The following is a 21,838-nucleotide window of genomic DNA, read 5'->3' on the forward strand; positions in this document are numbered from 1 at the left end:
GAGATATGTGTAGCAAATGGGATGAAGCTTACAAAAAGGTAACTGTCTACTTTACAGATTTTTGACCGCGAATACACTCTAGTGCTTTGGCAAGGATTTAGGCACAGATGGGAGCTCTGTGTCTTCCTGTGGCTGGGAGGATCCCATCAGGGATGACTGAGAGGGGCTGACTCTTGGATCCGGAACCAGGATTGAAAAGTCCAATAGAGGCCCCATTGCCTCTTCTGCTCTCTCCCTCTCTCCTCTTTCCCTCTCTATCACTCCCACTGCTCCACTTTAAGAAAGCAGAAGTTAGGAGAGTGTCATCACACAAACCTACTGGATACACATACCCTTCCGTTAGTTCTCTGTAATTTAGCAGATTCAAGTTCATTCAGCTCACTCATTCACTGTCACATGAGCGTGAGGACAGTAAAACTCTATTATGTATGTCTGCAAAGTTAAACTGTTACTGACGTTAAATGAGATGCATGATGTAAAGTCATACTGTATCAAATCATCCTGAGTCACCATATTTTCATTTCATTTTCACAGATACTCTTCAGCGGCATGCAGCATACTGTAGCCTAACCTTTGAACACCAGCTGAGGTGAAGTTACTAATTGACTGTGTGTGGGCCTTTGCTCCCTTAAAGCAGGAGGAAGATTAGTTAGTCACTGGTCACACATACCAGTCTAACGACTCAAATAACTTCAACCCAACAAAGTCAAACAATCTTAAATCTAAAATGCTTATGGTTATGAATTGCTCCAATTTTGGGCCTGTTATTGGTATTGGTACTTTTTTGGTTAAATGTATGAATCTGCTAGCTTGGTCCCAGGATTCAAAAGATTAGGGAGGTCAAACCTGTTTCACACCTCTTCAAACCTGTAAATAAATACATCGAGAGCTTGTCATAAATACTAGAATATGATCAAATTGTAACGGTTTTAATTGGAATGAATGTTATTTCAATAAAAATGGTAAAACTGTTTTCAGCGCAGACATTATTCATATGGATTTTGTTGCCATCTAGTGGACAGAGGCTTCGACACTGCTGACTCCCCCTTGATACAGTTGAAATGTGTTGCATCTGTTCTCATGTTCAAATGAGTGTCACAATTATAGTTTAAAAGAAAGGTTCATAGGTTGTTGTTTTTTTGTTTGTCCTAATGCAATGATCATAAACTCATGTGAAAGAGTTATTGTGATCCTTCCTCCTCTCCCATAATGGACGGGCAGTGCTCCCTTCCTAATTCAATTCCAACGCAAAAGATGAGGAAATCACTGCCCATGTGCGGAAATTAAGAATGCAATCCCTTTTCCCTCTTCACTGCCAGTATGCACATAGGGAAAGTTTCAGTATGCATGTGAGTATTGTTTGAAAACAGACTTAAAAGTGGGAACCTATACTTACTTAACTAGCTTAATGTAAGTGAAGTTTATTCACACTCCTCATAGTGCCATAGTTTTGATTGGAGACTATCCTGAACATGCTGCAGTGCCACATGCTCAGCCTCTGATATAACCTTATTGTAGAAGGTGTAATCTGTCTACCAGCAAACTTCTCTAGTTCCATGTCTTTGTGACCAAATCCATGTGTACAGTACTTCCCTTAACCAAAGCACTTCTGTCGCCTAAACATACACACACATGAACACACAGTCACACATTGTGCTGGTTGGATAACTGGGGTGGGTGGAAACCAATCAAATAAACCGTAAAGGGTGCTTTTATTAGTAATAAAAACATAAAACATAAAATCTTCTTGTTTAAACAGACATACATTTATTCTTGCCTCATTCTCGCCGCCTAAGTTCATAGGGGGATAATATAATTCATATTTGGTAAGAAATTATTAATAAGTAACAACTCAAATCTGGAACATATTTGCGTGTTAAGAAAAGGTGTTCACCAGGAATGTCATAGTGTCATAGTGCATAATGAATACACATAATGTCCTGTTTGTGGGTTATTAGTTTGTCTTCTTTGAGGTCTGAGCAGACAGAAAAGTACATTGGAGTTGAACGTCTTGACTCTGGACTTTCTGAAATCTGGAGCTCATTTGAACACTGAAGATGCTGGACGTCATCACTTTTAAAGAGGAATCACAATCAACATGAATCCAGTTAATAACCTGCCATCCCCAGTGTATTGCCTAAGTGTCTATGACAAATCATCCTGCCTAAGTTTTGATTAATTCCTGCTGTCCTCTGCTCGTCATGTGCACCAGCACCTTTCCATCTGCTGCCACAGCAGCTGAACTGTAAATCACTGCTCTGGAGTTTTCTGTTGGAACGAAGGTCTGTTTGTGCAACTTGTCACCCAGCTTTGGCCTTGACACTAACAATCACTTTTGGATGTGATTCTCATGGGAACAGGCACAGATACTGTCTCTATTTTTAACTGTGTTCTGCTGTTGTTCGTTTTCTCCTTAATAGTCTTTGTCTGCATCTATTCAGTTTTAAGTGCACTATCAGTACCATTGAAAATGAAGCCATGTCCTGATACACACACATGTACAGATAGCCGTAACTTTTCAGAATAACAAGGTGAACGTCATTATTGTGACAAACAGTAGGGAAGGAGATTTTGTTATGTCTTTTTCAGATGGTTCGATGCAGCGCAGACGTAACACAGAGATATGTGTGCTCAAAATTTCACACACAGATTAAACATTAATCTTGGTATCCCCCTCATGGGGAGGAGTCTGTCTGTGGTCAGAGCAAATGCTTGGACGTAGAGGACTCCCACTATTACAGCCCTCTGTGTGGTGCCGACCTGATGGGAAAGAGGCACAACATGAGATCAAGTACAGGTACTAGATTCACACCTTCTGCGCTTATTTCATCTTTGTTTTATTTAAATATTTTATATGAGCTGTGTCATTAATTTTGTCCTTTTGGTTAGTATATTTGATTATATTCTTATGTTTGTTTTTAAATATTTTGAACTTTCTATGTATGTCTTATGCCTGTGCCATGCTTGTGTTCTATTGTGCTCCATACATCTATACATCTGATGAAATAGAGATCTTAAAGTGAATTCTATACATTCTCTTGTTGAACAATCGTTTGGATAGCGCTAACAAATGTTAATTGAAAAGTGACATCTTTAAATGGAGATCATCAGCAGACCGGGTTGAGCGTCAGCTGTTTGTCTTTGTGTGTATCTGGAGGACCACTACGTCCTAGGACATTAAAGGAAAGGTTTATGGTGGGGAAAAACAAACAGTGATCCATTAGCTCCACCGAAGTGCCTGTGGTATAAGCTATCCAGGAGAGGAGGCTGCTCGGCCACGTAGATGTGATGTGAGCCAAGGGTTTCATGTGGGAGTAGAGAGTTAGTGAGTGTGTCGTTGATCACTCACAGATTCTGTGTGTTACATTATCGTAACAGTTTGTTTGGATTTTTACTGTCAGAGAAGCAAGGACTCTTTATCACTGACATGATGAACCACCCAGATCAACAATGTTACACATGAGAGAACAGAGACGGTTTAGTGTGTAGGATGAAAATTCAACCTTTATTTCTACAAGTTAGGTGAGCTGAGAACACGTGGTCTTTTGTGACGAAAGCCATGGTAACAATTTTGCGGAGTAAAACAAACAAAATAGCAAGGATAGGCAGAGTAAAAAAAATATAACAAGGTGACATTTAAGATTAGTTCCATGTCTCCTGCATTTTGCAGTATTGCAGTATCAACCAGTTCCAGGAGTGAGTTAAGTGTGGGCCAAAGTGCCAGAGCAGCAAAGATGAGATATATGAAGACTTACCAACAAGGCTTTATAGATAAATAAGTACTATATGGCTCTCAGACAGGGCTGGCCAGCAAAGTTTATCTTATAGGAGAAGCAGAGTGGTAAAAGAAGTCGGGGGCCTCAACACTTTATCTGACATTCCCATAGTTCAGAGCTGAGAGGAAAACTGCTCTAACAATCCCTTTCCTACAGCTCAGAGATAAGCTGCTCGTGTTTCTGTACAAAAAGCCAAGTTTATCAGCAAGGTTTTCCTTCAAGATATTTAAATGTCATTTTCTCCCTGAGCCAGACGCCAACATATTTGTATTCTGTGACCCTCTCTGTGTTAAACCCACTCAGCTAGGACGTATGTATATTATTGTAAATCTATATTTTTGCATCTGGAGAAATCTCGTTCATTCTCATGAAGTAGTAATCCAAGATAAGAGCATCTTGCAGTGCAGCGAAGGAGGGCTCTCAGAATTTCTCTCAGAATCAGCAACGCAGTATAAAACTGTATCATCTGTGTAAATATGAATTTTACACTCAATAAATTGAAATGAATGAGGTGCTCGGTTAATGAGTCAATAATTTATGTAAGAGGGATGGTTTTTTTTAAAGCCATGCTTAAACAGCAAAAAGACATTGCTCACGATGGCCCAGATGTGCCACATTGGAAAAAGCAATGTCTAACAGAATGTTTTGTTTTAGGAAACTTACGTGTATTTTTTGTGACTAGTTATCTATCAGTCAGCATGTTCTGATAAATACTCCCACTCAGTCTTGCTGCTCAAAGCAGACTTATTACAGATGTTGATTTATGTAAAAACGATGCTTGCCTGACTGTTGACAGTTGGCGTGCCAGGTCCTGACAAATTTAGATTCTTTCTCCCAGATGTTTGTAACTTTGAGGACTTTAATGTTCTTTTACTTCCCTCCCCTTTTAGAGAGGCCAAAGACTAGAGATAATCACACAAAGTCGAACCCTGTTTTATGGTGCCTCCGATGTTAGTCATAGTCAGCACATACTGTATGTCCAAGGCTCACACAACAATCTTACTGTTAAGCTGATGCGTCACAGTTTAGTGGACAGAACCACGCAGATGTTCACAGAGCTGTAAGTTCAAATTAATATACCATACTGTGATTTGGTAGTCAATGACAATGTACTGTTTGCATTGCTATTCTACAAAATTTTACTTGCCATCTGTGCCATCAGTTATTATGGAAACTGTATCACATATTACGATCAGTATGGTAAATATGTGTGGAAATGTGTGGGTACGGATCTAAAGCCACTCACTTCGTATGATTTTTATTTTCAAGGTTTGGTGGAAATCATTGGGTTGACAGAGTAAGTATGCTTTTCCTCTAATTGTTTGCACCAATGTTCATACATTTTGAAATACCCTTATAATGTAAAGTTAATGTTAATGTTACAATGATCAGGCACCGAATAGAACAGTTGGATCTTTAGCCTGAAAACCAAATTACAGTGTTCAAGTCTGCCCAAACAAATATCGTATAAATGCTGAGTACACAGAGCTTGACAGAAATTTGGAAAGTTATATCTGACTTGGCATTTTGACTTTTGGAGTACAGTAATCTTTAAGACTTTGGGCCAGAGATAAGACCTGCTATACACAGATAAATGCTTCTGTTACTGATATGATAATGGCGAAGTTGTGCAATTAATATGCAGTAAGTTTTGTAATGTGTTCGTAATTGATGCAATTGAATGATTAATTAAATCAAAATTTAAAAAATAAGTATGGCTTTTAATTGGATCAACCTACAGAGTATTTGTAACATTTAAACAGGTTATTAGAAGAGATTCAACCATTCAGCTGTTGCCCTCACCCTCACCATTAAATGGTTTACTAATTGTTGATCGACTGTTTGCATATACATTGCTGAACACTAGTTGAACATTAGATTGTTCAACAAAGACTATAGTGAAATGTAAACTCTCTGTATCTATCCAAATAAAGTGTTAGGGTCATAAACATTAAGAAAGTGGACTTTTCTTCACCTACCAAGTTACAGAAAGTGATGATAGTCATCAGTAACTGAAAGGTTAGATGTCTTCCATCTCTCATTTTGCAGGAAATTCACATTTAATCCTAAAGAGGGAATAGACAACCCAGTGATGGTCATCACAGACGACGCAGGTATCCTGCATGCATAATTTTCCATCTATACCCTGTGTATCCAAAAATGAGGAAAGTCGTCTATGTGTGATAGCGCTTTTCTGTCTCCTCCTGCTCAGACTCCATACCGACACCCAGCCCACGTCTGTGTGCTCTTAAACGACAGGAAGGGGAGTCCTATGGCTTTCATTTGCGAGTGGAGAGGGGGCGTCAGGGTCACATAATCAGAAAGGTGGTGTCAGGGGGAGTGGCTGGGTGCAGTGGTCTTCAAGATGGAGACAGGCTTCTGGAAGTCAACAACTGCTATGTTGACGATGTTCCTCACCCTGAGGTAAGAGGAGCTTCTGACATTATTACAAGGACAGAAACCTCTCTGAAGGACTCATGAGATTCTTACTGGTTCTACTGTGTTTCCCATTTCATGAATAAGGTGGCCAGGAAGATAAAGCTGAGTGGACACCAGTTATATTTATTAGTGTTGGATGGGGAGGAGTATGAGCAGTCTGTGTTGCGAGGCCAAGAGCTCCGAGACCTGGTCAGAGCACACAAGGGCAAGGACGGCAAACCACCCAGACTCTGCCACATCACCAGAGATCCTGTCTCAGGTCTGGGCATTAACTTCTCGCCCGTGGAAGGTAACGCTGCTTCTTGTAATCACAGCAAGTCCAAAGATCAAGATTGGATGTCTAACATGCCTTCAGTTGAAGTCTGTGCAGTGTTATTCACTTGCTCCTCCTGTTTGTGCTCTGTAGGAGAGAAAGGTCGCTTCACCGTGAGCCTGGTGACAGGAGGGGCAGCTGAAAAGGCAGGGGTGTGTAAGGGAGATCGCCTGGTGTGGATAAACGGAGCAACAGTGTCCGACCTCACACACTCAGCACTCAGCAGGATGGTACACAGTCAACCTGCTGAATTTCTCCAAAAATGGCTATTATTAAAAAAGAAAGCACACACACAGACAACACAGAGATGAGATTTATATCCAGCCTTGTCTAATAATAATAAATAATGTTTTGCTGTAGATGAAAAAATGTGGCAATCACATCACCATCCTGGTGATTGACAGTGAGAGTGAGAAGAACTACATGCGACAGAGGATGCCTATCCTACCCACCATGGCTGTTCCACATAACCTGCCTCATAGGGCCAGAAAACTCCACCTGGTCTCTGGGCCTGAGGGCTACGGCTTCCTCCTTCGGCTGGAGAAGACGCCAGCAGGACGCACATGTAAGAGACAAAAAGAGTGCAAATCTTAAAACACAAGCATTCTAAGCATTAAATACATTTCTGTGTATTTTTGAACAACAGCTCATGTTCTGCGTGAGATGGACAGAGACGGTCCAGCAGAAAGGGCAGGTATGCAGGACGGGGAGCTGCTGCTGGAGATCAATGGAGAGTCAGTGGAGACACTGACGCACGAGGAGATTGTGGACAGAGTGAGACAGAATAAACAACAGGTTACCTTCACCATCATCACTTCCCAGGGGCTCGAGTTTTACACCCAGGTGGGCATCACCAAAACTGTTTTATATGTTTTACAGGGGTGAGAAGAGTACTGGAAAATTGTACCCAAGTAAAAGTATTTTAGAAATATTTACTCAAATAGAAGCAAAATTACTTGTGGAAAAATGCACTTAGATAAAAGTGAAGTGAAGTCAGTTAAAATGTCCTCTGAGTAAACAATGTGAAAAAATATTTTATTGTGATAATAATGTTATATGAACTTTATTGAAATTGAAATTTATTGTTGTATTTGAAGTTCCTGCTCTGCTCTGAGAGCATCGACCTCCATTATTGGACGTGCTCAAACGCAAGGGACTCCTTTTACCTGATTACATTACATTACACATTTTATTGTCTTCTAACTGTGTGGCATTTTATTATTCTATCTTTACTATTTTGTCTTCATTTTTATTAGATTTTTAATATCCTGCCTTTTATTTCTTGTTTTACTCACTTTAATACTCTATCATTATCTTTCCAGTCTTCAGTGTTTCCTCAGTGCAAATTTGCGAGATTGATGGCGTTTCCTCAGATCCTGTTATTATTGTCTTATTTTTTTATTGTTTTTATTTATTATTCGATCATTTATTGTTCTGTGTGTAAATGTGTGTGTGTGATGATGGTTCTTAACCCTGAGATTTCAGACCCCATGGGCACATTCAAGTCAGCAGTGTGGCAACATTTCTAAATATGAATCCATATCTAAACATAATTTTCATTCAGTTAAGGATAAGTATTTATTTTCTTCATTTCGTTTCTGTAGTTGGGTCTATCACCTCTTCTCTTCTGTGAGGATGCTGCAGCTGAGAAAGAAGAGGAGAGCAGTGCACCTGCCTCTGAGGCAGAGAAGTCAGTACAAAAGGAAATGGATGGCTCGTGCAAGTCTAGACTCTGTTCTCTCCGAAAAGGCCCTTTGGGGTTTGGCTTTAATCTGGGTTGTGTCCCAGAGAATCCTGGGACTTTCATCAGCCAGGTGGGTGATGACATATTTTATTGCCCTTAGTCAACATTACCTTGTTACTGAGGCACAAAGAACAAGAAGAGAACAGCTCAGGATATTATGTTTTCTTGTCAAATGTTGTGGTAGATTGAATTTTCTCTCTTGCAGGTGGCTTTTGGTGGCTCTGGGCAGAGTGCAGGACTACTTGTGGGTGATGTGGTGATGGAGGTCAATGGAGACAATGTGGAGGACAAATATCTGGAAGATGTGATTATGCTTGTGAAGGAAGGAGGATCTTTTCTTTCACTATCAGTGATGGATAAGACTAGCTATAACAAGATGAAGCAGACTGACACACCAACCAGAAATGTCACTGAGGTAAAAAAAAAAAGAAGAAAAGATTACACAGTGTATACTACACAATCTTTTTTACATATTCATCACTTCAACAATGACCACTATCTTCACCATATTATCTCATTTGTATCTCAGCAGAAGGAAGACAACAATGAGATATCATGGTTGTGAGCAACAAAGACACATCATTCTGAAGACATTCTCCCATCCCATATGTCTACTGAGGAGACTTCAAACTGGGCTGAACAAGAAAAAACAAATATTATTAACTTATTGGCAAAGAGTTTGTTAATCTAATCAGGGTTTCACAAAGGAGAAAAAAGATAAATGAAACTGTAAATGTGTATTTGCATATGATATGGAAATGTCTTTTTGGTTTGGTATTATACTGCACAGCTAGAGATGTTGAACATTTTGTCTGCCACATATGAGCTCAATCAGATAAAGCAGAATAGATTAAATGCTCCAGATCTTAAAGCACCATGATAAACTAAATTTCCTATTGTACTGAGATGAAAAGAAACCAGTGGGTGTGTGTTTGAGCAGAAAAAACATTTGGAAAACTACTATTACTATGATTCTTTAGAAAATGAACAGCAGTTATATAAAGTATTGATGATAAATGGGGAAAAACACTGGTATGGCCAACTAATACTATGTAAAATAAAATTGTAAGTGTATGTGTTTTACGTATTATTTATATGTAATTTAAATGAAATAAAATGTTCGATGAATTTTCTTGACTGCAATTTGTAATCTTACCTATATGTCTCTGAATATTCACCCTTTGTTTGCTATGTTGAAAAAATGAAAAATGATACAGCCTAATATATAACAGAAGACTTAAAAGGGCTGTGCGAAAAGACATAATGCAAGTGTCTAAACAAAAATGAAAGTGTTGATGTGCAAAATGTCAGTGTTTTAGCAGAATTTATGTAGCTATTGATGAACATTTTCATGGAACTGAACAGATCTACTCTAATAGAGCATGACATTACTTGGTGGCAGTGAGATCTGAGAGCTGCGATGTGACCCGATCACGCCCTGATGTGACATGTACCTTCTCCAACCTAAGTACAGTCTTATGATTGTTCCTTTTATCCGTTTACCAGTTATGAGTCATGGAAAGTTTAAACCTGAATATATATTCTTATAAAATGCCTATCACTCACTTACATAAACTTTTATCCATATTACTCTAATTAATGTTCCTATCAATTATCTGGAGCCTTGACGTAAAATACCCAACAAACAACACTCTCATGGTCTGGTTCACTGCACCCTCTGGTGACCGTATGGCAAAAATGTAGCTTGTACGTTAGCATCCAATTAGCTATCAACTGTTGGATTCTGTAATTGAACCGCAATAGACTGTAGGGAGAGTGGGAATAAAATTATATTGAAATTCTGGAAACGTCAGGATGCTATGACCCGCTTTTACATGAAATATTGTATTGTAAACCATAACTGTACATAGAGGTCTTACCTCTCAGGGTATTTCTGTACAGGCACTTGTGTGGTCAGCTGTACTCTGGGGTCCTTCCACTGGAGGTGACATTCAGTCGGCTAGCAGGAACAGGGGGAGCGGTTAGCATCGACAAACATTTCAACATGGCACAGGCAGTGCAAAAACTGGTCGCTAAAGTACCCACGCTGGTTGGCGGTAAGTCCGTTTGTTGTATAATTCTAATATTTTATAATGTGTTTGATAATAGAGAACTAAGTCGTAGTTAGTGTAATTTGTATTGACAAGACGTAGCTAGGCCGTCGCTGTCAGTCAGTTGCACCGCGACCCAGCCATCAACAGAATGAAGTGGACGTAACGTTAGCTAATGTTGTCTGGAGTGAAAAAACACTTAATTGACATTTCGTGTTTTCATGCTTATTTTACTAAATTGTTGTGTGGCTAGCTAGCACGAGTGACTTGTATTGTTTACACTCATTGACCATTAGCCATTTAGCTAAAGCTAAAGCGGGTAGCATAGAGGGAGCTCTGCTGCAGCTCAAAGCTAACTTTTGGAGCAGTAGTGCAAAGTAACACCAGAGGCGTGCAGTAATTGTTATATTTTATCTTCTTCTAGCCGCTGTCACCTACTCCAAACCTCGGCTAGCAACCTTCTGGCACTATGCCCGTGTTGAACTTGTCCCCCCAACCCCTGCCGAGATCCCCAAGGCCATCGAGGGAGCCACAAACCTCATCAAGGGTGTACAGACAGGACGTCTCGGTCAAACCACAGTGAAGGTGTGTTATTGTTAATGTGTTATTACCTCTCAGACGGACAATATATATTTTATATATGTGCACAATTCACACCCTCAAATGATATCAACTCGCTGTCAGTGTCCATTGACTGGTTTACAATATTTCACGTATTTTTTATCAAACCGTAATGATATGGCTCATTATTAGAAATTTCAATACATAAAAGTGGATACTTTCTGATGTCATATTAGGGAAACGTCTTCAATGCTGTATTACCATAAGGGTTTGACTGCCATGGTGAACAGTAACTAGTATGCAGTTTGTTGAGCAACAGTTTTCTTTAATTGTAAATGTCATAAAGCTTCAGAAAAAAATCACTTAAAAGGCAAACCATATTACTCGCATATCCTAAATACAGTCTAGCTGTGCAAATATTTTTAGTTTTAATTGTCAACTTTAACTGACATTGCAATGTCAGTTAACACTGAAAAATAACAACACTGAAAAATAACATTGTATTATTGAATTGTGATTGGTAAAATACGATTGTCCTCCAGAAAGAATGTCCTGCTCACACAGAGACCTCCCTGAGAACAGTTTTCTTTCTTTAAACTTTGATTAAAAATTGTTGTGGAACCCAAAATCTTAGCAATACAGCTAAGATAAAATTCAGCAGTAATCAGAAATGCATATTGATCATTATCACTGATGAAGGAAGTTTGATAATTTATTATTTTATTTGATGTCTCTGCAACAGCTCACAATAACCCATTAGTAACATTTTGATGTCAATCTAGATGTGAAAAGTCCTAAAATTCAATTTGCCCATGACACAAAAGATTTCTGGCAAAGAAATTGATGAATCATTGCATGTTCAAAAAAGGCATTGAAGCAAATTCATCAGTATTATTCTCTTTTCATTGATATCGTTAATATTATACAAAGTGGAAACATGATTAAATAATCCACAAGGAAAACCATGACAGTAACATTATCACCAGTGGCAAATACCACATTTTACTCGATACCTTTATCCAGAGGGAAATCAAAGTCAAGTTTTTGTTTCTTCACAGGATGCTGTCAGGAATGGACTGGTGGCCACTGAAGTGTTGATGTGGTTCTACATTGGAGAGTGCATTGGCAAGGGAGGCATCGTTGGCTATAATGTCTGAATTTTGGACTGTCATGTTTTTTTTTTTCTCTTGAGCGTTGTATGCTCAACTTCCTGCAAGAATCCTGGGAACCAATAAATAGATGTCTATTGTTAAAGTGACTACAGTGTTGTTTTCTGACTCCTTGCTTTCTCTGTATAATGGATTGTTTTTTGGTTGTATTTTATAGATTTCCATTTTCATATAGCATGTAAGCGCTTGTGCTTGACACATGGCAGTATACAGCTAAAGGAAATAAGAATAATAAAGGTATGAAGTACTTTCTCCTCCCAAGAGCTATAATAATAAGTGTTTTTTAGTTCATACTTTTGACGTGTCACTTTAGAAAAAGCTCAGGTGTAAATGATGAAATGAATATGGATTCTGTTTAGCTGCTTCAGTTTCAGAAGCTTGGTATTGTGACAAGTTAAAATCTCTGCTGTGGAAATGTCCTGTAGGTTAATGGTGAGATCATTATTAGACAAACTCAGTATGTCACAACGATTACTTTATGGATCGGTGTGCACATCAAAAATTGAATCGCATCCTGTAGAAAATGAGTCTGAAAATGTGTGTTGTCACTCTTCATTTGACTCATGCTCGATAATGTCCTAAATTTTTTTGGATTGAATTTTTTCTTGACCATGTTTTTGCAGTGAAGAAAAAAAGAAACTGATTGTTTACTGACATATGCACATTTGAAGATGCAGTCGGAACACAACAGCGTTACCGGCCATAGTCAGTGGTCATTACATTTTTATTTCATTTCAGTTCCCCTAATCAACCAACAGAGGGAGCCCTGAGTATTGTCAGTGTTCAAATGGTGATGGTGCTCCTATTTATTTCAGAGCAGGTGTCTTGCTGATTCACAGTTACGTGTGATTATAAATAGGATGGTTCACATACCAATTAAATAATTTAAGATAAATTTGAAAATGTATATCTGTTTATATGGATAATTTGTAAGGATTGAAACTTTCTAGTCCTTTAAGACACAAACAAGTAGTGCCATTTCCTTATTTATATCTATATAAAACAAAACCTATCATTTTTCTAATCAGTTAAGTTATTTAATTTGCCAATATAGTGTATATATAACACCCTTTGGCCCAGTCCTAATGTTCTTATGGAAAAACAGATAAATAATCTCAAAAACACAACAATCTCTTCATTTATTTAGCTCTTTATTTCGAACTATCAATGAATAATTTTGTTACAAAACAAGTCTTTTCTGGAAACAGTTATACTCTGTTTGGCCTTTATATAAGTAAACATACACAAAATTAAATAAGGGTTAGTTCAAGTGAAAAAAAAAACTGTAAGGACTTTCAGCAACTGATATGACAACAGATAATATCACAACATGAAATGACTGAAATATTCTGAATGTAATGCACCAACATGAGCGTCATTGTAATACTTAAAATTCATTATGCAATAATATTGGCCTACAGTGAAATGACCTATCATCAGAAAACATACCTCAGGGTACAGTCATTATGAATTAAAATATGTCATACACTTAATGAAATAATAATTGTGGGTAATTCTAAAAATGTAATGGTATTATATTTCCTGTGGGAATATATAACGTTTACAGATTTAGCTCATGTATACTGACATGTTAGAAAATTATCCAGCAGTTACTATCAGAAGCCTGAAGGGATAACACTTTCTTGATATTGTGATTATGCAGTAATTACGTATTTCAATAAGATCTTAGAAAATGTGATTTGACAGCAGAATGCAAAACATAGTATGTGATGTGTGGGGTTAAAAAAGTATATACACATTTGGAAGTAACTTTTTTCTAAAAAAAAAAAGAAAAAGCAATAAAACTTAATTTATGTGGTTTGGTACAGTGTGAAAATTTAGCAAAAATATATATTCCAAAAGCATTGCTGTATAGTATAAGAAACAAATGCAAAATATTCTCAGATCTTCAAATGAGAGCTGAAACATCGATGATCACTTGATATTGCAGATCTTGACTGAGGTTCCAACTCCAAAGCCCGGATAGAGGGGCTCAACAAACGTGGTCTCAAACCTGTGCAGGAGGGTCATGGTGTTGCTTATGCTATAAAACGCCAGCACACCTGCAGTGTGGTCCAGGTACACGCCTATCCTGGGGGAGTGGGGGCCATTGACGGCTTTGTCCACACGGTTGTGCCAGGCAGAGTAACCTGTGTCAGAACAGAGGAGACTCCAGGATTTGTCGTTGTAGCCCAGGAGACACAGCGAGCCTTTGCCTTTTCGGCTGATGCTTCTGTAGGCCACTCCGATGGAGAACTCCCCGCTCCACTCGATCTCCCAGTAGAAGCGGCCTCCAGAGAGGGACTCCCGGCAGAGCACCTGGGCAAAGCTGTCAAACCGCTCTTGGTTGTCTCCGTAGGGCTGCAGGTCCCTGGTGCGGATGACTTTTCTGCTGTTTTCAGAGATGAACAGCTCCTTGTAGGCTGTAATGTGGTCTAATTTCAGCTGGCAGAAGTCTACGGGAAGAAGAATCAACACATTTCATAGAATTTATTAGGTGAATTAATTGTGTTAGGCTTGAAATTGTTCCATTTCTTGTAAATACACCAGATAACTTACATTTCACAAAATCTGCTCTGCTCTTTGGCTCTGGAGGTGGAGAGTTGTTCACTATCATTTCTTTACCTGCAGATGAAGAAACGCTGCGTTAAATCAGTGCAAACTGCATACACCCACACACATGCCTTTAACTCTTTTGTTTGTGTGTTTTTGCAGGGTTTATAACAATGCAAATGCTTTTATGGTTTGCATCTAACACTCTCAGGAAACTGCACTGTCAACATGAGTGATAATTAACCTCCTACAGTCTTATATTACTATATGACGTGATGGCGCTCACCTCTGCTCCTTCTGTCCAACGTTCGACTTGCTGTAGTGTAGACTGGTACCTCATTCACTGCAAGACACAACACATTCATAATTAGTAAATTGAGGTTTTTGGTGTTTTAAGCCCAGTATGTACGATGGTTGTGTTTCTGCTGCTGAGGTCAGACCTGACTTGGAGATCTTAAGCAGCTCCTCTCTGCCAAACTCTTCAAGGCGTTCCTTGATCTCAGCAACAGCTTTCCTCACATTCCCGAAGGAAAAGTCAGGGTTGACTGTCACTTTGGGTAAGAAGCCATCGTCAGTGGGAGTGCAGAGGTAATTGAAGTTCTGATGGGAAAAGAAAAGCAAGTGTTGTGAGGAGCATGAATGAATATTAACATGAACTATCACAAAATGTTTTAAAGCAGGAAGTCTGTTGATCAAGTGTTGGATTGTCACCAACTATTTTTACATTGAAATGGAAATGGAACATGGAAATTTGAGCATTTTGAAAACACTTCAGATCTATATTCTTATAATATATCAAAGTGCTGTCTCTGAAGAAAGGACTTTGGTCTTTACAGTGTCATCATGTACATGGGCAACCCGTTAAGTAACAAGAAGTCTCATGAAAAGCCACACCCACATGTACTAATTACTTCAGTGTGTGATAATGACTGATGTTCGGCCTAATTAAGATTAAAAATGCAAAGTTGTGTTAAAGAATTCACAGATTTATGGTGTCAGTGTGCTGCCTTATATGTATGGTGAGACCACCAGTTAACCGTAGCACCATAAAATGACAACTCCAGGTGTATTTCTTCTTAAACAGTCGCTCTAAAACCGCGTGTTACCTGCAGAAAGTGGATGTGGTCCTCAGTGCTGTAAAGCTGCTTAAGCCCCGACTCCTTTTTCTTCAGTTCATCGATCTCTTGTTCCAGCCGCTCGATCAAAGCCTCGGCCTGGTTGAAAGCAGCCTTCTCGTTGATTCCAATCAGCTTGGTCACCTCTGACCTCATCCTCTCAATGGAGCGGATCATGTCCTCGAACATCTTCTGGCTGTCCACCATGGCTCTCTGAGCTGAATTCTGGACAGAACACACACAGAGGAGTCAGTACTTTATAGAAGCAGCTGCCACTATGGTTTGATCCATGATGAGCGACAGTCATGGTAGACATCTTTTAGAGATTCCTTTGTTTTCTGTCATAATCAGAGACTGATTCTCGGTAGAAATACCTTACCTTCAGTGAATCCACTGCAGTCTTCAGTTCCTCCAGCTCCTTCACCCTCTCCTGGCATTTTTGTTTAATCTCAGCTTGGGAGACTCCCAATAGTTTCTGCAGAAAACAGACAGTATTACACCACTATCTATTTCCCCATGTTTTCTTACAAGAACTCCCACACTGATAGTTGAACTTGCTTCTTTCTAATTTATTATGCAGTGTTACAATTTCTGATCGTAAAGTTGCATTAAATCAGCTGAATAAGATGCTGATTTAATGTACGAGGTATAAAGCCTCATATCTGTTGGCTTGGTGCAAACATTCTTTCTCATCAAGGGATATCTGGAGAGGCCCTTCGGCATGTCTAATAAACCCTACTCAAAGAATCTTCTTAATACGACCAGCTTTTATCTCAGAGGGAGAGGGGAGGAAAAATCTGTAATGGAATTCAGGCCATGTCAGGAATGTGAGTCTACCGCTGCCTGACTTTTAAAGAGATGTTTCAAGGTGCACACAGCACTGACATGCAGAATAGAGGGCTTCTAATTCAGCTTTTACTCAAGCCCACCAGCCCATTCTTCAAGATAAGCTTGAGGAATGTGGGGAATCTAGGGTGGGGGGGTTGAACATGAGAGGGGGGGAGGGGAGCGAGTGGGAGATGGAGTGAGATGTGTGAGAATAAGGTTGTAAATCTTTGGATGAGAGAAACCAGGCTCCTCGTGTTGTAAAGAAAACAGTAGGACGAATTATTACTTCATCATTATAAAAATCCTGGAGTCCATATTCCTGGGTGTCATAAAAACACTCCTTCCAAATTACTCATGTACAACAACTGTAATTACACTCAACAGATTTACTCTACATTGTTTTCCGGGCTGCCTGGCTGGTGCGTCATTTGAATGTCAATTACCATGCTTTGCAACACAGTGACTGGTTGCTCATGAGGTGTGGAAGGCCATGACTGTCTGACATTCCAGTATCATTACAGACCCACTCCCACAGGTGGGAACCAGTGCAGCAGGAGGAAGCCTACAGTTTCTGTGTATCTATCCCACAGCTGGAACACCACATTCTCTCAAAAGCGGCTTTCAGAGGCGATAACTATAAGACACTCCCCCCAGCCTCCGCACAGCTAATCAGAGAGCTGGATTTGTTTTGGCGGTGAATGCCTGCCAGGCTAGCTGATAGCACTGGCGAAATGGGTCAAAGTCCAACCACCAGTTGTAGCACACGGAAAGGAGCTGGGCAAAACACCCTGTTTGCTTAAACTCAAGTTACTCTAACTCCAACATGAAGTCAGACTCTCACTCTTTGAGCAGCTGAATGAAAGTGATTTTTCTAACAGGTGAAAAATACTGTTCTGTGCTGTTGAGTATCTAAACTATTAAAAGGAATCACTAACAGAGATAGGAGCATTTCTTACCTGTTTCTCACCCCTCTCTGCCTCAGCAGAGACAATGTCATGGCCCCTGTGCTCACTGACTGTGCAGATAGCACAGATACACATCTGGTCTGTTCGACAGAAAAGCTCCAGGGACTTCTGGTGCTGCGGGCAGATTTTCCTGTCCAGGTTTCCCAGCTCATCCACCAGCTTGTGCCGTTTGAATGTGGCTGATTCATAGTGAGGCTTCAGGTGCTTCTCGCAGTAGGACGCCAGACAGTTCAGGCAGGACTTCACAGCCTTAAATTTCTTCCCAGTACAGAAGTCACAGGGGACGTCACTTGGTCCAGCGTAGGCATTCCCCTGAGACATGTTGAGGTTGAGGTTCAGACCGCTCTTCTTGATCTTCTCAGCCACCATGCTCAGAGTGGCATTGGGCCGCAGCACAGGCCTTTGGGTGAATGTGATCTTACACTGGGGACAAATGTAAATCCCTGTGTAGTCAGCCTCGTTCCAGTAGCCGCTGATGCAGTCCATACAGTAACTGTGGCCACAGGGTATAGCCACAGGATCCCTCAGAAGGTTCAGACACAGGGAGCAGCTGAAGTAATCTGGAGAAGTGTGATCAGCCATTGTGATGGGCTCAAAACACAGTCAGACCTGTGGGAACAGACAGAGAGAATGGAGAGCCAGAAGCAGATAGAGATTTTGTCGACTGTGCCCGGGAGCCCGCCCTCAAGAGTTTGGAACAGCCTGCCAGAGACAGGACCTACTTGTATTTCTGAATTCCAGAGGTTATTGATTGAAAGCAGACAAGGCCCTCCCCCTGTGCTGTGAGTATATCGAGCCCTGCCCAGTTTAGATAAGCAGGTTGAGCAAGGAAGGAGAGGGAGAAAGGGAGAGAGAGAGAGAGAGAGCAAGAGAGAGAGAGAGAGAGAGAGAAAGGGCGGGCAGACAGGAGAGGAGAGAGAGAGGGAGAGAGAGAGAGAGAGAAAACAGACTGAAAGAAAGAGAATGAATGAAATGTGAAAAGCAGAAGGAGTGAAAACTAATGTGCAAGAACACACTTCCATTTTCCCTGCAGTTTCCTTTATTCTTGAATTTCTCATGTGGCTCATCTGTGGATGTATTGCGCACACACTTCTCGGCAGCTGTATTTCCACCTATTGTTGTCAGACAGAATCGCCATTGTCTCAAACCGGTTATAGTCCGACAAACATCAATGCGACCTAAGGTACTGTAGGAATTTAAGGGACCACCCAATAAACAAACAGAGACACTCTGAGCTCGAGCAGAGTTTCTGAGTAATTTTCTAACATCCCTGCTCGCTTCTTTTATCACCAACAACTTGTTTAAAAGTTTAACTTGCTGTAGGTGGTTTTTCCAAGAGCAGGAGTTCAGAGTTGTGGTGTTTACACTATGACCAGTCAAACCAGTCCAGCTACATGTACAAGTCAATTTGTAACTGTAGATATGCATCTGTTTGTGCAGCAGAAAGAAAACGTCATGCTTCAGACACAAAAATGAAACACACATGCACACGTACGCGTGCACGAACACACAACATTCCTGTCCGTTCCAGGTGTGTTGTTGCAGTGGGTGTTTCACATATTTGTGTCACGAGTTATGATTCTTTTTTTTCCCATTCTTTTCATTTTTCATCACCTATTGTAGTGTTATTTAAAACCAGCTAAAGGGGAAAAACTTCTGGAGATCCTGAGTGTGTCTGCAACATGAAGTGTCTGCTGACATCATAGCCTCTCATTAGCATTTCAATTGGGCCTCGTCTCCTGGTTTCCACCAAAACTACTGCCCCGTTTACAGTCTGTTGCTCAGGATTACTTTGAAAATCCCAACTGTAAAGGAACTTTTGTTTTGCTTTCTCGTGTACTTTGCATTTACTGCCTTTATCCAGAATCATGTAGGACAAAGATAAGTGTTCATTTAAGGTTGTAAAAACTAAACCTCCACCTTCAATTCATATCTTGTCCTACCTCATACTCCGTGGTTCTACTTCATAGTTTCACCTCTCCATATTTGGTCTGGTTTCTGATAAGCCAGTTTTTCCTTCCTTCCTCCAGAGTGAAGGGAGCACTCTGTGCTTACAGATTAACTGCCCGTCAGTGGCAAAGATCAAGGGACAAAACTTTGAATCTGGTTTTATATGAGATTCAAACACATGATGGAAAAACGAAGACTATACAGTGCACATTTATTTAAAAATGTCGATTGGGAAAGTCAATATGAGGCATGATAATGTTTAGGATACAAGACACTTTAATGAGATATAATAACACACATCTGCTGAGTAGCATGTCTGTTTCAAGTCCCAGTGTTTTTGATGAAGCAGACAGAAACTCCACAGTCATCTGTAGCCGAGCCCAAGTTCAAGGTGAAAGGTCAACCTTCATTAAGGTGCAGCGAGCGAGCTTTCTGCAGAGCGCGTGCAGGAGAACACAAACGCCTATTTCATCAAAGGACATAAGGAGCTACTTCTCTGAGAGTGAGTAATATAAACAGGAAGACACAATATTCAAATGGGTTATGGGAAAACAGTGGACACATTTGTTGATGCTGGTAGATACACACAGGTTTAGAGTGCTGCAACACAGATCAGATGAATGAAAGACTGCACATAACTTGTAAGCATTACTGTTGCCACAACAACCTGCGTCAGTACATGAGCAAAAAACAGAAAATATTGAGTGTTAGTGCAAATAAAAATCTGGACTAATTCTAAAATAGTGGTCCAATATTTTGAAGTTGCTGTGATAACAAAATGCAGATTTTAATATAAAATACGAAATAGCATGATTATGATGTGTGTGTATAGTTTGTTGAAAATATTTGTTTTATCTAAAAGCTGGACTATGGGTCTGGCACATCGTACACACTAAGCAAACAAATTAAACGGATGAACTGACACCTAAGAATAGCTTTAAAAATCAAAGAATGATGGGGGGGGGCGGGGGGGGGGGGGGGTCACATGTAGTAACAATGCTTGAAAAATATTCATTTAATTGTGTTTGCTCTCATATATTTTCAGTAGGTGCAGAAGCCAAGGAGAAACACTGTGTGTAGCTCAACACGTCCTTCTTCACCATAAAAATTCAATATTTCTCCTTTATGGACACAAAGTCCAACCCACGGCTGAAACTGAGTTAGAGGGTCAATTAGTTTATTAAAACAAAGTATAAAAAAACTCTTGCAAGACAATAATAAAAACCTCTTGAATCAAGACCCATTTTTGAGTCCGTCTACAGGCCAGTTGAAATGTCATTTTTGATTCGATTTTCAATTACATGAGAATACAAGTCACTGAAACTCTGTGAAGTGACTCAACTCAACCATTTTCACTATAACTGATATTTTTTTGTTGCATTTGTCAATGTCAATAAAGGTGCTAAGGTCAGACTCGTTGAATTCACATGCAAATAGGTGCAATGCATATTCAAATGTCAAATGAGATAAAAAAAAGTCCTTATGTAAGTCATTTTTGCAGATTTGTAATATTAATGTTAATTTTGAAATGTAATACTGAGACCAAGGTCATTCAAGGTTTTTTGAAGGTGATATTAATAATTTGAAATAAGAAAAAATATAATAATTTGGGTCTTTCAGGAAAATAAATGAAGAAGAAATATAATGAAGAAGAATAGTGAAGAAAATTTAAATGTATGTTTTTGTTAACACTGAAAGTTTTCTTCTTATCATCCTCACTGCATCAAGTCTCAGTTAACGCCGTATGGCCCCCGTCAGTGGAAATCTTTTTCAAATAAGATGCTACATTTAGTCTTGCATGTCAGCTGTGCTTACTGTTGTTGACGGACTACAGACCCTATAATGCCTGGCACTCTGCTCGGGCCCTGCTGGCTCTAACACAATGGAATCTTTTAAGCAGGCTTTCTCGGCCCTCCTGTTATCTGGGCTATCAAGTGTAGTTGCATTCCTATCTCCGTTTCAGCAGCCCTGAAACTCCATCTTGGCTGGGAGGTGTGTTCACCGTAAGATGAAATACACAGAGGAAGTTTTTTTTTTTTTTAGGGCAGAAGAGGAAACATTGTTATGATTGCTGGAGTTTGGTGGAGTAGATATTCTTATCAGGGGCAGTGTAACAGTTCAGCTTCTACACTGTAAACAGCAGGTGTCCTGTCAGACCTAAGAAGAAATCAGTGGTAATGAAATGCAAAGTAAAAGGAGTTGATAATTAACTGGATACAGGTAAGGTGAAGGTCAAACTCTCACTGGCTCAAGAATCCCAAACCAACTGAATCTAGGCAAAGCCAACAAAGCAGGTAATTTGGCATCTCTGCACTTCACCCACTGACTCTACATCGCAGTGAGACGAGGGGTCCAACATTCATGAGACGTCACA

At 39.8% G+C, this 21,838-nt stretch overlaps 3 protein-coding genes across 4 annotated transcripts; 2 read left to right on the top strand and 1 right to left on the bottom strand.

Moving 5' to 3' along the window:
• The first annotated feature begins 2,727 nt into the window (after nt 1–2,727).
• nherf4b (NHERF family PDZ scaffold protein 4b) lies at nt 2,728–9,400 on the top strand. Of its 2 annotated transcripts, none has more exons than XM_056396569.1 (11): nt 2,728–2,797; nt 5,046–5,073; nt 5,826–5,890; nt 5,989–6,200; nt 6,300–6,504; nt 6,622–6,758; nt 6,889–7,093; nt 7,175–7,371; nt 8,133–8,342; nt 8,478–8,687; nt 8,802–9,400. In XM_056396569.1, exons 1-11 carry the CDS (start codon nt 2,764–2,766, stop codon nt 8,835–8,837), a joined length of 1,539 nt encoding a protein of 512 aa, XP_056252544.1. In that variant the 5' UTR covers nt 2,728–2,763; the 3' UTR covers nt 8,838–9,400. The 2 variants fall into 2 exon arrangements, with proteins under 2 accessions (XP_056252544.1, XP_056252545.1); XM_056396570.1 differs by having other exon boundaries at nt 8,805–9,400.
• Nucleotides 9,401–10,170: 770 nt separating this feature from the next.
• Nucleotides 10,171–12,142, top strand: atp5l (ATP synthase, H+ transporting, mitochondrial F0 complex, subunit g). Its single transcript, XM_056398080.1, has 3 exons — nt 10,171–10,329; nt 10,748–10,908; nt 11,943–12,142. Exons 1-3 carry the CDS (start codon nt 10,278–10,280, stop codon nt 12,039–12,041), a joined length of 312 nt encoding a protein of 103 aa, XP_056254055.1. The 5' UTR covers nt 10,171–10,277; the 3' UTR covers nt 12,042–12,142.
• A 1,045-nt stretch (nt 12,143–13,187) lies between these two features.
• Nucleotides 13,188–18,265, bottom strand: ftr82 (finTRIM family, member 82). Its single transcript, XM_056398079.1, has 7 exons — nt 17,506–18,265; nt 16,101–16,196; nt 15,713–15,946; nt 15,047–15,206; nt 14,893–14,949; nt 14,613–14,678; nt 13,188–14,509 (listed from the first exon to the last, which is right to left on the bottom strand). The coding sequence occupies exons 1-7, from the start codon at nt 18,094–18,096 to the stop codon at nt 13,989–13,991; spliced, it is 1,725 nt and encodes a 574-aa protein (XP_056254054.1). The 5' UTR covers nt 18,097–18,265; the 3' UTR covers nt 13,188–13,988.
• Between the last annotated feature and the right edge of the window lie 3,573 nt (nt 18,266–21,838).

This window comes from Seriola aureovittata, chromosome 15 (genome assembly GCF_021018895.1).
Source record: "Seriola aureovittata isolate HTS-2021-v1 ecotype China chromosome 15, ASM2101889v1, whole genome shotgun sequence".
NCBI lineage: Eukaryota > Metazoa > Chordata > Actinopteri > Carangiformes > Carangidae > Seriola > Seriola aureovittata.

What these genes read in the sequence shown, in the direction of transcription:
- nherf4b (XM_056396569.1), top strand. Translation starts at nt 2,764, where the DNA reads ATGGGAAAGAGGCACAACATGAGATCAAGTACAG. An exon ending in CAACATGAGATCAAGTACAG is followed by an intron (nt 2,798 to 5,045) that starts GTACTAGATTCA and finishes TTTATTTTCAAG; the next exon opens with GTTTGGTGGAAATCATTGGG. An exon ending in GGTCATCACAGACGACGCAG is followed by an intron (nt 5,891 to 5,988) that starts GTATCCTGCATG and finishes CCTCCTGCTCAG; the next exon opens with ACTCCATACCGACACCCAGC.
- atp5l (XM_056398080.1), top strand. Translation starts at nt 10,278, where the DNA reads ATGGCACAGGCAGTGCAAAAACTGGTCGCTAAAGTACCCACGCTGGTT. An exon ending in AGTACCCACGCTGGTTGGCG is followed by an intron (nt 10,330 to 10,747) that starts GTAAGTCCGTTT and finishes ATCTTCTTCTAG; the next exon opens with CCGCTGTCACCTACTCCAAA. An exon ending in TCGGTCAAACCACAGTGAAG is followed by an intron (nt 10,909 to 11,942) that starts GTGTGTTATTGT and finishes GTTTCTTCACAG; the next exon opens with GATGCTGTCAGGAATGGACT.
- ftr82 (XM_056398079.1), bottom strand. Translation starts at nt 18,096, where the DNA reads ATGGCTGATCACACTTCTCCAGATTACTTCAGCTGCTCCCTGTGTCTG. An exon ending in GTTGGACAGAAGGAGCAGAG is followed by an intron (nt 14,679 to 14,892) that starts GTGAGCGCCATC and finishes CTTCATCTGCAG; the next exon opens with GTAAAGAAATGATAGTGAAC. An exon ending in CAGAGCAGATTTTGTGAAAT is followed by an intron (nt 14,510 to 14,612) that starts GTAAGTTATCTG and finishes TTCTTCCCGTAG; the next exon opens with ACTTCTGCCAGCTGAAATTA.